The sequence below is a fragment of the Ruditapes philippinarum genome, unplaced genomic scaffold, assembly GCF_026571515.1.
Source record: "Ruditapes philippinarum isolate M1 unplaced genomic scaffold, ASM2657151v2 ctg1563_1_1_1_1, whole genome shotgun sequence".
Taxonomy (NCBI): domain Eukaryota; kingdom Metazoa; phylum Mollusca; class Bivalvia; order Venerida; family Veneridae; genus Ruditapes; species Ruditapes philippinarum.
The window spans coordinates 27,417-41,961 of record NW_026852328.1 but is presented as its reverse complement, the minus strand read 5'-3'; the positions used below and the strand labels follow the sequence as shown (position 1 = coordinate 41,961).

General features: G+C 32.7%; 1 protein-coding gene and 1 long non-coding RNA gene across 2 annotated transcripts; both read right to left on the bottom strand.

Annotated features, from left to right (window-relative positions):
- Window positions 1-5,072: 5,072 nt before the first annotated feature.
- On the bottom strand, window positions 5,073-13,638 carry LOC132756813 (uncharacterized). Its single transcript, XM_060747959.1, has 4 exons — window positions 13,592-13,638; window positions 12,809-12,888; window positions 11,618-11,723; window positions 5,073-5,290 (listed from the first exon to the last, which is right to left on the bottom strand). The coding sequence occupies exons 2-4, from the start codon at window positions 12,809-12,811 to the stop codon at window positions 5,073-5,075; spliced, it is 327 nt and encodes a 108-aa protein (XP_060603942.1). The 5' UTR covers window positions 12,812-12,888; window positions 13,592-13,638.
- Window positions 6,837-10,969, bottom strand: LOC132756870 (uncharacterized). The gene is made up of 2 exons (XR_009629384.1): window positions 10,511-10,969; window positions 6,837-7,732 (listed from the first exon to the last, which is right to left on the bottom strand). It is a non-coding gene; the product is annotated as an uncharacterized LOC132756870 (long non-coding RNA).
- Window positions 13,639-14,545: the final 907 nt, after the last annotated feature.

Below are 14,545 nucleotides of genomic sequence, written 5' to 3'. Positions count from 1 at the left end.
TGTTTGGTTGCAGGAGCGGATTCGAAAGTGTGTCTATAAGCTTATAGCTTCCGACACAATCAAACTTAAATAAATTCTGTATGAACCAAAGGTAAAATGTCCTCTATATTTAAGATTTGAAATTTCGGGGGGGGGGGGGGGGGGTAAGTGTCTTGTTCCTTCGCCGATATACCGGTCCGGAATGTTGAGATTTGCAAAGCATTCTGTATGCATTTCTTATAAAGTCCTACGTAGGAGTAATAAACTCCTAATTAGGCTTTTTATCTCCTACGTAGGAGTTATAAAGTCCTACAAAGGAGTTATAAAGTTATAAAGTCCTACGTAGGACTTTGTAAGTCCTACGTAGGAGTTTAAAGACCTACGTAGGAGTTTAAAAGTCCTACGTAGGAGTTACAAACTCCTAATTAGGCTTTTTTTATCTTCTACGTAGGAGTTTATTTTTTTATAGAACATTATGAATTGGCACCAGGACGCTTCCGTATGATACAGTATATACAACATATCATAAATAAAAAGCATAATTAAGCATAAAAAAGCAAATTGTCACTCTCTACAAATTTAAAAGAGACTTTGTATATACAATTAAATCGTTATTGTATAATAGAGTATTAAAGCTGCACGACTCCAGATGAGACGAAATATTTAAAAAAAAAAATTTTTAGAAAAATGTATTAAGATGTTAAGGAAAGTAAAAATATTTAATATTTAATTAATTATTTATATGTTATCTGCGATTGATGACTGATTTTGCAGTATCGGTCACTATAATTTTACTGCGGTACTAACGTAGTAAGAGGTATTTATGTATATTTTCACTTTTTTGGTAATTTACGTGGATTGTAAATGCCGTTTGCAATGTATATTCAATTCACAATATTTTACTTATAAATACATTTTCAAAATTTTCATGAAAATAAGCATAAATCTGGAGGCATGCTGCTTTAAAGTTCACACTTGATCTACATCTTGAGCATAGTACATGTAATAGAAAGAGCATCGAAAAACGAAGCTATCTGATTAGTACGAGGGGGATATTCATGAGTGTAAAGAGTATGCCCTAGTTAGGTTCACATGTTTGTAAGGGTCATGATCATGTAAGAACATGATTGTACAGGATATTTCAAGTAAGACCATAAATGTATATGATTTGATCAAGTAAATGCTTGTTATGAACATGATCATGTAAGAACATGATTGTACAGGATATTTCAAGTAAGACCATAAAGATCAAGTGCATGCTTGTAATGGACATGATCATGTAAGAACATGATTGTACAGGATTTTTCAAGTAAGACCATAAAGATCAAGTACATGCTTGTAATGGACATGATCATGTAAGAACATGATTGTACAGGATATTTCAAGTAAGACCATAAATGTATATGATTTGATCAAGTACATGCTTGTTATGAACATGATCATGTAAGAACATGATTGTACAGGATTTTTCAAGTAAGACCATAAAGATCAAGTACATGCTTGTAATGGACATGAGCATGTAAGAACATGATTGTACAGGATATTTCAAGTAAGACCATAAAGATCAAGTGCATGCTTGTAATGGACATGATCATGTAAGAACATGATTGTACAGGATATTTCAAGTAAGACCATAAAGATCAAGTACATGCTTGTAATGGACATGATCATGTAAGAACATGATTGTACAGGATATTATAAGTAAGAACATTGATGTACAGTATATTAAAATTAAATAAAATAGATCTACATGACATGACTAGGTAAGAAATTGAATGTATAGGATATGATCAATGAAGAATACGAATGTTTCAGGGTATATGGGTATTATCAGATATTACTTGGCAATTGGCTTAAAAATAGCAAAAATTATAAAATATCAAAACTAACATGTTAATAAAACAAAGCAAATACATGTTTACCTGTACAATTAAAAGTAACAGTTTCTTCTTAAAAGTAACTGTACAGAAGGTTCGATCTCATATTTAATTTTGAGAAATAGGTGATATCACTTTCTCTAACAATATCGTTTTTGGATGGAACAAATTCAAACTTTTGATCATCATTCTCATCGAGAAACTCATGATTTATTTTAACAGCTTCTTCATATAAACTGCTTCATATGGTTTGATATGTAGATAATAAGATTCAACTGCAGTTTTACAAATAGGACATAGCCTAGCATTAACAGACATATTTTCATATCGCCCCCGTTTCTTAACGTATATGCGCAACACCGCAACTGAATTTAGCCAGGGGGATCTGTGTTTAGCAGGAATATTACTTGTACAGACATACATTTCTGTTTCATAATCTTGTTTGAAAATTCTTTATGATCTAAGGTTATAACGACAATTTGTACTTGGACCGGACACATTATCAATATTTTGTTTTTTATGTACAGCCTAACCGAGACTCAAACCCGGGACCCTCGGAATATCGTTCCCCGGATCTACCGACTGAGCTTGCACATCTTCTCCCCTAAATAGTGAACAGCTCTTACATTGACAAAGTTATGATGCCCCATGTGCTTGATAGAGAACATGAAGCAAAGTTTTCCTATGATAAGTTAAGATTTTCTTTTCTAGAGCATGCCTTCAGCCATTCAACATGAAAAACATCAGCAAAGAACTCAACTAATTTTAGTAGAAGAGTATATCTAAGTCCATATAGTTTAAAAGATACTAATCTAAAATATAGTTTCGCTTTTAACATTAAAATAGGTCAATATTTGGCCATGTATAAGTCCAAAATCTAAATATGATGATGCTAGAAAAATCAACATATATAGTTACACTACTTTTAGATTTTGAACAGAATATGTCACCGCATATTTTCTGAAGCGTTTCTAGAGATTTCTAGTTTTGCAAAATCAAATCAAGAAGAATTTTGTAAATATCTAAAGCCTTAGATTATGATCAAAACATATTTTTAAAATTATTATCCCCATTTGAACTGGAGATTTCTTCTGTTTTGTTTGTTTGATTGGGTTTTACGTCACATCGACACAGTATAGGTAATATCGCGACGTTCCAGCTTTACTTGTGGAGGAAGACCTTGGGTGCCCTTCCGTGCATTATTTCAGGCACGAACGGGCACCTGAGTAGAACCACCGACGTTCCGTAAGCTAGCTGGATAGTCATGCTGTTTTAACACACCTACATGTACATGCATATGTTAATACATCAAATATAGCAAAGATTATAATATGTGTGTACAAAATATATCGAAGATCATGAATTGAATGTTGTAAAGTAGTTCCAGTTTAGGGCGAAGAACGCTGGTAGCATTATTAAGCGTACAATTAATGTCTGATTTCACGCAGCGTTCATCTGAAACAGACGACAACTCTCTATTGATATTTCGTCTGTTCGCAAATGTACATTGCCGTATGTACACATTTGCTTTTCTTCCATTGATATTCTAAGTCCGAAATTAATGCCCCGCAATAGAGCCAGTATTTGTCAGGTAGAGACCAGTTAGTGTAACCTTGATCAAGTTCAGTCTCCGTATGGATCCATTTCCAGACATCTTCCAGCACGACCATTCCGGCCCAGTAGTTCCCTGGAAGGAAACAACCGTGTTAAAGATAGATATATAAGTATATTATGTCTTCATATATGATGCATTCTTGTTTGATATAAGACAATATCATGAGGTTAATTTATAGTGTTGAGTACGATACTTAAGTTTAAATTTTATATGATGAGTACACAGCTGTTAAACCTATATTGGACGAGACGCAACTCGAGTCTGATATAGGTTTTGCAACTATGTATATATGATTTATAATCAGCATTGTACTCAACAATGTTTAATGACCTCTATATTTCACACCATCATTTTCGGACAATTTGACAGAAAGTTGTTACTTTAAATACAAAAAGGAATTGATATGACCTTTTTCAAATCCTGAAAATTTAAACGAATCTAGATAGGGTACGATACGCATTTAATACAGCTCCTTTGGACTCTGAAAATGGACACAAGAATGAGAAATATGAGGTTATAATACATTGTTGAGTACAATACTGAAGTCGTATACACAGCGGCAAAACTTATATCAGACTCGGTTAAGGCCTCGTCCAATATAATTTTCACAGTTGTGTGCTGGTCAAATAAAATCATTATTGTTTTCAACAATGTATAATGTTTATGTCATACCAACATTGTTTTACAATATCACAGAACTTTGTAACTTTGATAACAACTAGGATTTTAATATCGAATTTTTGACGCTCTCAAAAATGAAAACGAGGCAAGATGGAGTATATTATGCATTTGATAAAGATCTTTAAGACCCTAAAAATGAAAACGAGGCTGAATTCAGCGTGATATGGATTTGATATAACCTTTTTGGACTCTGGAAATAAAAACAAGGCTAATGGTGAGATATTTATATGCCAAGGTGTGAAATAATATATAAATTTTCTTGTTATCTGTATTTGAATGAAGGGGGAAAGCGAGGGTTACATATCGACTCAAAGCAGAATACTTTGCATGATCTTATATATTGCAACAAATTATAAGGGATAACTAATCTTGTTTTCGACTTATCTCCCTTGATTCTATTTTATTTTAGGTCATTTCTCGGGCAGCTAGCTTATAAGTAAGTCTTTAAAAACATTTTTTTTTCTTATTGAGGTGAAGTAATTAAATTATTGCATACGTTAGTTTTGTCTTGAGCTAAATTACTTTATGAATAGATTAAAATTATAGCATGGAATAAAGAGAAAACAGTCCATAAGTATATGCATTTTTTTCGTAATATCTTGGCAAAAGTTTGACGATTTCGATGGTACATATTATTTCAATTGAAACTTTTGAAATTTTCGCGATACAATTGACAAAATATTGCCGCACAGAAAAAAATCTGCAAGCGTATCCAGAAAAGTAAAACAGCTACAATGTTAAGTTTAAATGATTATACCGTATAAAGTTCAAACTATATTAGAAGGACGTCAAGTTTGAGTACATGTAACTTCTTTTTCTTGGTTTTTCTTCCAAGTTTCACTGTCTCCGTTTCATTTGTAAGAGAATATTATCTAACAGCCACTTACCACCGGGACACTCGTATATGCACACATACAGACCTATTTTTTGAGTCTGTTGTGTAACACCATGGTAACCCTTCTCGTCGGGATCTCGACAATAGTTGGCATGCATCTGCCACAGATCTCTCTGGAAAACTTGTCGGGTTTGATTTTGTGTATGTTTGTGAGGAGTTTGTGAATCCCACCGCTGGCACGTGTGCCGTCGTACGTCGTATTTGTAGTGCCTCTATATTGATTTGAGGAGGTACTGAAGCATTCTGAAATATTACCAGGATTTGGTTACTTTTTGACTTTTGTTACTGTTGAAATTTGGTAACTATTTACATTTGGTAACTGTTGAAATTATGTTACTGTTGAAAAACGGTTATTGTTGAAATTGGGTTGAAATTGGGTTACTAATTAAATTTGGTTACTGTTGAAATTTGGTTACTGTTGAAATTTAGTAATTGTTGAAATTGGGTTACTTTTTTTAATTTAGTAAATTTTGACATTTGATATATTCAACATTTTTATACCAATGGCTAATCTGACCTTTATCGAGTTTGTGTCCCTATTTCGTATTGTGACCGTGACCTTTCACCTATATAACAAGGTGATGACCACCTATTGTTCGGTTAAATAATTGTTTAAAGTGGCGAATGAAATATTCTCTTTTTTAACGTTTCCTAAAAAAACTAAAAGAAATAGTATAAATGAGGCAGACATAAAACAATAACGTTCATGACAAGACGTCTATATAAAGTAATGGGTAAATCAAGGAAACTTACCGCGTACTAACCGCTTATTTTCGAAAAATTCGTTTGTACCTACAGATTAGCTGGGAAAACCCCAAAATTATGGAGGCTATTCGTTGCCAAAAATCCAGCCTTGTTGATCTGAGTTGAACAGTTTGTTAATGGAAAAAATACAATTGTATTTCTTTGTATGTAAACTCCAATGTTGCATACTTGCATTGAGTTTGCCGATTTAACATTGTAAACATGCATTTCAACAAAAATACATTTTGTTAAACGACAAAACATTAACTGATAGTAGCAATACCAAGTGTTCGAATACTCAAAACAGAAGTTACATTCTTAGCTTTACATTGTCGAACCATCATGATTCAGATCAGCATAATCCAGCTTTACACGTTTTTCAATAGGAGATAAAATAAGCTCCGCCCATTTTCCCGCCCACTAAATCATCGTAAATAAACGTATTTTCCGCTCATTTTCGGTATTTACCGTCGGCGACAAGAAGCGGCGTAGTTTCCGTTTATCATACCTTTTAGGTGTTTAGTTACTAAACATAATTCACTTGCATGATTGCCTACAATCAACATCAGCGGACTTTAAAGGAATATAGGCATATAAGTTTTAAAACGTTGTAGACACCACATTTCCTGGAAAACGAAACTTAAAAAAACCCAAAAAACACCAGGTTACATACTGTCAGAGGTAAAATATTTTTCAAGGAAGTGAAAACTATTGAAAAGGAATGAGTAACATTTATTTGCATAGGAATGAGTAACATTTACAGTTAAGCTGCTACCTTACCACTTTCAAATTTTCAAGTCAACATCTGATAGAGATTTTGATACGACTAATTACTAATACAGACCAAATTCTGGCTGTTGTCTTTCCTAGTAGTACTATTATATTAGTAACCTTAATTCTAGCGTATGACTTGACAAGAAAAAAAACTTTTAACAATAGTAAAATTATAACCAAAGTTGTTTGTACCCTTTCGTACATAACTTTTTATTTTTACCATATATTTTCCCATTTTTCCCATTTTGTTTTTCAGTAAAATTTAAATGAGTCCAAATGTATGTATGTTGATTATCAATTTATGTATACCTTGTTTATTTTATCTCTTAGAAAGCCATCACTTACAAAACTTAATAAATATTCTGTGTAGTATTTCATATACATAAAAGTAGTTCTCTGTTTTTGATCATATAGACAGCAAATCTAGACAGCAAATCTAGGTAACAGCTAATGACAGCATGTAAACACATATTTTAGAGGTGCTATTGAGTCAGCACAATGCATAAAAGACCTAAACCTACGCCAGCTTACATATATTTAACAATAAAAGGCTAAATCACATCCTATGACTCAAAATACCTCCCAATGGAGGTAAACAGAGTTGCCAGGATACACTGAATATTTATTTCAACATTAAAATGGGACAAATTCACAAGTTTTGGTTATACAACGGAATTATCGATAGTAAACTTTGCATTGTTTCGTGGTTATACACTTGGTCAAAAAATTTTCTACAACCCAACATAGTCCTTTAAAGAAAGAAGGCACAGACTTATTGTTCAGTTCTCTTTATTCGTGTTGCCAAAAGTGCCTTCCATGTATCGCATTCTAGTACTATTTGCTGAAGGTAAAAAAAAAAACACATGCTTAAGAGTATTGCCGTGGCTCACAAAACCCTATCATTGATATCAATGGATAGTGGTGTGTGTCATTATATATGGGAAACATTTCCTTATGTTATTTCACCAACTTTAGTTTTTGCATATTAATATGCTCATTATCAGTATATACGTTGTTACATTTTTACATTATATCTTAACCAATTTTGCATTACTTGAATATCCTGTACTAGAATACGTTTTAACAAAATCAGAGGATGTTCAAAGTCAAGATTGATGTAACAGTTTCTATATAATTTGAAATATTTTTTGTACCAGCAAGAGTTACCTCTCTTTTAGTCCAACTAATTAGACTTGTCAAAGAGACACCGAGATAATTTTGGACGGGCGCTGTCTTTTTCCAAGTCCAACCACGAACTGCATTTTTATGCACGGACGCTTCCCAATTAGAAGTTGTTGGGAGCGAAAACTAAAAAAGTTTCAAAGAAACGGTCTACATTACCTGAAAGAGAACCGTTTTTTATGCAAGGTTCCAAGTTATCATACTTTAAAGTCGAACACAAGTCTAAATATTCCACTTTAACTTTTTAAATCGTTTGTAAGCGGCCATATTGGAAAATGACGCAAGCGGTGACGGGGTAAAACAGGGTAAAATTGTAAAATTTCCATGGTGTAACACAGGTATCGGCGGCAATCGATTGTATTTGTCAAGCTTTATAATATAATTTGTTTAAGTTATTTATTATGAATTATGCAGGAATAACTTTTTTTCACACAAGAATATTTCAGCATTAAAAATAAAATGTGAAAAGGATATTCTGATAACCTTACTTAGATGTCCGACGTCAGATCATACTGCATTTTAAAAGTCCATTTAAATTGTCAAATTAGAAATCATAATGTCGGATTTTTTAACATCTGTGATCATTAGGTGAAATTTCTGAACTGCCTTTTTTTATAACCCTGTCATGATTTCGCACATATGAAAATACAATGTAATTGTAGGTACATCTTAATGAATTATAAGTATACTATACATGATGAAGCAAAGAAGAATTTCAATTTATATTAAACTCCCTATCAATTTCTAGTTTATTATCTTAAAAAAATTGAGGATAGTTGTGTAGGGGAAGAAGTTCAAAACAACCAAAAATAACTTTAAATTCTGAGAAAAAAATCTTAAAATTTCAAACTATAAAATGGAATTTCAGACAGTCCTCAGTAAAATGCAATTGTCGAACAGATATGACGGGGTTTATGATAAAAACGCAGCAAGCGGAAATTTAGTGACCCTTATTTAAGACGTAGAATAGCATAACAATGTAAGACAGATGGGAGAAATAGTCTGATTAGATTACTGTAGTCGTCTGTTAGAACGACTGTCGCAAAATGACACCAAAACCTATATCCATTTAAAATTCCATATTATCTAGTTCCCGCTTTTCATTGAACGGCACCTCGAATGTGTTGCATTGAAAGTTCCATGATTACCGCCGTATTTTGTACACATCTGTGGGTGTTGATTAAAATTTCTACATTATTATGTTTAAGTGATGAATTCTGTTGAAACCGGCGCAAGGGAGCACATGTACCTACCAGAGCCGTCTTTGGCACCCATGTGTATTTATGTTTCGGTTTTGCAGTTTCAGGCGTTTTTTTGGTGTTTTTTTTTTGGAGGGCGGATATGTGGATAAGCTTTTTCTGTTTTCTTTACATTTCTTTGCTTGCTTGTCGGACCTTGTATTGATAATCATTATCTGTTTGTTATGGTTCGGTTCGGTATACAAGTATAAAATATGATAAACAAGATGAACAAGGAAAGGCCGCGTTCAATGAACGCAACCCCCGCACGACCCAGGAACAAGAACCATTTGCAAGGAACCCAGGAGGATCCTAAACAAAAACAGGACGGCGCAAGAGAGAGCACGGTCTGGCTTATCACTAAAATGATACAAAATGATAAATATAAAGAAATAATGGTAACATACAAGGAAATCAAAATCAAAGAAAATAAATGAATGATTAATAGGACTATTAAGTAAACTGGCACAGTGGTTGGGGATAGGAAATTCGGGGAAGGGGGAGGGGCGGAATAAAGAAATAAAACTAGGGGCAAAGGGAAGATACTTACTATAGAAACAACAAGGGACACAAACAAAAGTGTCACCAAAAATACATGTATAAGTCTCTGAAAATTCTTATCTTCTCAATGACTTTTTTTAATATCCTCTACTTAAAATTTATTTCAATTAAAATATGTGACCCTTCCCTTATAGTTACACAGCATATGGCTGGATCACAATAAAGTTCCTTTTTTAGTAAATTAATAAAGTATGTCAAGAAGACATTTAAATTTATCAGTAGGTTTAATATGGTATTATAATATATATCAGCAATAGGTGAAAAAGAATTCCTTTATTTCTTTTACATTCTTAATTGTCATTTAAATATGCATGTATAAATGAAGTCAGTATTTTATCGGCAGTCATTAGCAGTAAACAAGAAGGCAAACCATCTATTGATAAATGTTGAGTACATGTATTAAAACATTTAAAAAATATTAAACAACAGTACTTGTACGGAGCCTATTTGCTACCATTCTATTTTAGGTTTAACACATTGATACTTTTCAATAGTATTTAATAATGCACAAATTTATTTAAAAATAATGAATAGATTTATTTCCCCGATATTTTTTTGAAGTTTAATCTTCATGCGTAACCCACACTTACCTGCTAGACACACTGGTTGCTACTACCAGCTTTCACGGAATCGATTTTTTACGATGACGTCATAACATGTCCGCCGGAGATAGTGTATACAGTACAAATTTGAAATAAATCGCATGTATGCGTTAATACAGGTACAATCTAATATTTTTTCTAGGAAAAGTTAGTACTAGAATTTATATTCTATTGATTTTTAGAGGACATTGAAGTTACTTTCAGGTTTAAACAGTAAAAATCAGTCCAAACTATCGATAGTGTTGCCGGTAGATTTTCCGTGCGTAAAAATGACAGTTAAAATTAGGCGTAACGGTTTGACAGTAAATAAAAAACAGTCTGTAAAATGGGTCAAACCGTTCACGCCGAATTAATTAGGCTACCTCTCTTTATATTCTGCTTTCGTGAAATTGGCTCCGCCTATTAATTTTCGTCTATTTCCGTGATAATTCCATATATGGAAGTTGCAAAATCGTTTACAAATGTTAATCGCGTTAGAATGTAAAAGGAAAGTGTGGTGTTGTAAACCTGAGTGTGTCAAGTTGATGCAGTTACATTCTCAACGTCATGATGCACAGCATTAAACGTATTGTGTATGTTCTATCGTTTACATTTCTACATGTCGCAAATTTGAAATTATACATTTATAAATACAGTTTGCAATTTATCTAAGTTGCATGTTAACAGCTTTCATTTTATCAAATCGAGATAATCAAAATGCTTAATACCAGTGCAGTATGTAACTCTCGGATCGACAATTAGATTTTTACTAATCTGTTTAGTAGAACCGAAGTATGCATTGTCAAGTTTCAAAGGCTGGATTTTTGGCAACGAATAGCCTCAATACAAAATACTCTTTATTCCGGAGCGACTCCGTATGTGTTTTCCCTTCAAATTCTTTCCGCCGTAGGTGGTAATGCAATAATGCTATAACATATAGTTTGTAATAATCATATTATAAGTTTTTTCAAAATTAAACCACCTTTTAGTTATCTTATTTATTTTTGGGATTCCAACAATTGCCAGTATTAATCAGAGCTCTAGAAAGTCTTTAAAACTGATAGAGGTGAATACATAGATCTATATGTAAACAATTATTTCAAGTTCACAAGTGAAACACTGGATTTTTTCGATTGAATGAATTCACAGTAGATCTACATTACTCATAATATAAGTATGAATATAATTTTGCAAAAGGCTAGGCAACAATATTTATAGTGAGTATTTCAAGTCCATGACGGCAATGAACGCTATAAACTTGATTTACATTGTTTGCACAGCGTTCGCGTAGCTTTGAGTGTGTGACGTCACCGTCTTTAGTTAGTCCTTTCAGCCCATTGCTTCCGTGGAAAGTGCCGACATTTTTATATTTATGTACTTTCTTTTTCAAGAAAATACTTTAAATCTCATATCGAAGTGAGAAAATATTTACTGCTTTCGCAATTTATATATTGCAGCCGCTCGTGATCATATAAACAAGTGTAACATACCTCTACTATTTTGTCTGTCACGTGTTTCAATATGGTGTTTAAGGAACTGATCTTCGTCAGCAGATGTAATCTCGGCAAGATAACCGTTCAGTTTTTGACAACGAATCTGAAACAAAACATGTTTTAAATCATATGATTAAGGCAAAGCATCAAAGCGAGCTATCGGAAAACAAAGCTATCGGAAAACAATACACAATAAGTACGTACACATGTATTTTTTACAAAGACCCCCACTCGCTAAGGATCAAAATATTAAAGCTTGATAAGAATTCCAGCTCGAAAATTTTTTATTTTTATTTTTTATTTCCGTATGATTCGTAAATATGGATCTCAAAATAGAAGAGCTTTTATCCTAAGTGATGTGAACTTCCGGCCATTTTTTTTCAAAACCATCATAGTTTGGATGCTACTTGCGTTACTGCTATACTCGCTATACGAGTCACTCATTTAGCTAGTTAATATGAATTTGCAAAGCCTAAAATTTAGCTCTAAAACAAAAAAATTCTAAAACATTACACTATTTTAAGTATTTATCAATCGTTTCGCAAATCATGACCTCACAAAGAATTCAATGTCAGGGAAATAGATTGGAGTCAATAAGATTTCCATTTCGGAAAGATGATAATTATCGTGAGAACGTGAACAACCAGAACTTGAAGTGACTTCTTATAACTGCTTATAATTCTTAATACAGGGAAGATATAAACGCCAGGGGAGGAAGATTTTTTTTTCATAGCTAACAAACGCCAGGCAGTCCTTCGGGTATGATCTTCAAACTTACTACTTGGCCTATAATGGCATCACTGATCTATCTTTATATGCATGTACCTCGAGAAGAGCCAAACTATTTCAAGAAAAATCAAACATGATAGAAATGTATTAAGATTTTAAGAAAGGTAAAAACAAATAATCAAGATTTGTGTCAAAGATTTCATGCTACGTCCGATTAAATACTGATATTTTGCAGTTTTTATCACTATAATTGTAAATTTGCATATTTTGACCTTTCTGGTACTTTGCGTTGATTGTAAGTGACGATTGCAATATTCAACTTACTGTACTTTCTTTGTACAGCTCGAAATATTTTATTTTTTTTAAAAATACATTCTCAACAATTTTCATGAAAATCAGCATGAATTTGGAGGCATGTTGCTTTTATTAACCTGAAGATGATCACAAAGTTTAACCTACCATCGCATCTAGCCAGCTTGCCGATTGGTTACTGATGAAATAACATGACTGTCCGTATGAAATCCAGTTGTCAGGACAATCTATAATTAGAATAAAACGTATTCAGATGAAACTTTCATTGTAGATGTTAAATTAAATATTGGAACCTTAATTTGCATGAAAAGTTTATAATGACGTTTAACATAAAAATTACGACATGCTTCAGCTTATTAAATGCTTGCAAAATATTCATTAACGTATGCCCCTTTTATTCAAATCAGATTATTATTGTAAGTTTCTGAACCATATTGATAGAATCAAAATAACCAAAACATTCTATAGTAGACATGAAATGCGTTTATCTGACGTTAGAATGTGTGCATTTCTTCAATCTAGATTTTAAACCTGCCGCTTTCAACTGTTAGGATTACTCCCATGTGCAAGATTTACGTTTCTATTAAAAACTACATTTACAATGTTTATCTTACGGTAAATTTATGTTGTTTTCATATCATTCATGATCTATTTTTGAATGAATTGTAAAATAGAATGACACATGTAAACTGTACGTAAACAGAATATAAGGTTTCGAACAATTTATTATACAGCTGTTTTAAGTACAGTTTTTACCGTGTATGCGCCATTTGCAAGGTTATATACAAAACGATTTCTTTCATACATGTAAATTATATATGTATTTTGCAAGAATACTAGAACTTCTTTTTTTTTAAACTATTCATAGCCGTATGCGTTGACTTTTTAAATATTTCGGAAAATAAAATGCTAAACGCAAAAAGTTCAAACCTTGTATTTCTGTTGTTGTTGTCGTCTGCAAATGTGGTATTGAAGCTCCGGGTCAGCGTCGCATTAATGAAACATCCGTCTGGAATATTTGACAGTAGCTTATACACGAGAATTCCGCTTCCAAATAGCAAAATAGAAACACTGAGCAATACGACATAGAAAGTCCATTTTTGCATTGATATCAGCTTTTTGTAATTTAAGGCAGGTGAAGATGTGTTCAAGTTTTTTCTGAGAGAAGTATAATATTCGGATGGATTTTCTTCCATTGTAAGAGAATGTTACACAAATCACAAAAATAAAAGATACTATCGAATACTTTGTCATTCACGCAAACGCTTTCAAAGTTTTAAAACTTACTTGTATACATAACGCGCACGCGTGTTAACGCACTCAGTAATCAAGCTGCACAATTTTCTGATGTGAAACCTTAAAACTCTACTTAAATATCGTTCTTTTTGTTTAAAGCAGCAGTGTCTAAGATGAAATAAAAATGTGTAAAGTTATTAGATGTCTAATACATAACCACTAGTTAGTGCTCGCCAATTTTTTTTAAGCCAATCACCGACGAGGATTTTTCAAATTTTCAGGTTTCAAAGCTTAATAGAACAGATTTTATATAAACTGGACGTTTTATATTATAAAACGCAAGTGGGCGGAGCTAAGTTTCGAAGAGCGCTAAAGTGAAATGTACGCATGTGCAGAGATCTTGAAGTTTACTCCTACTAATCAATATTTATGCATCATGTTTTTTCCGTACACGCACATGTATATCGTCACTACGGCATAGAATTAAAAAAAGAGGTTCATTGAAATGAAAACAGGCAAAATAACAGTAAAAATGTTTTATTACTTACGGAACCAGTATCATTTTATAATTTCCAAATAAAAAGTTCACTTATTCCAACAAAGTATGTATGTAATATTTCTTACTTTTTATGTAAATATTACAGCCCG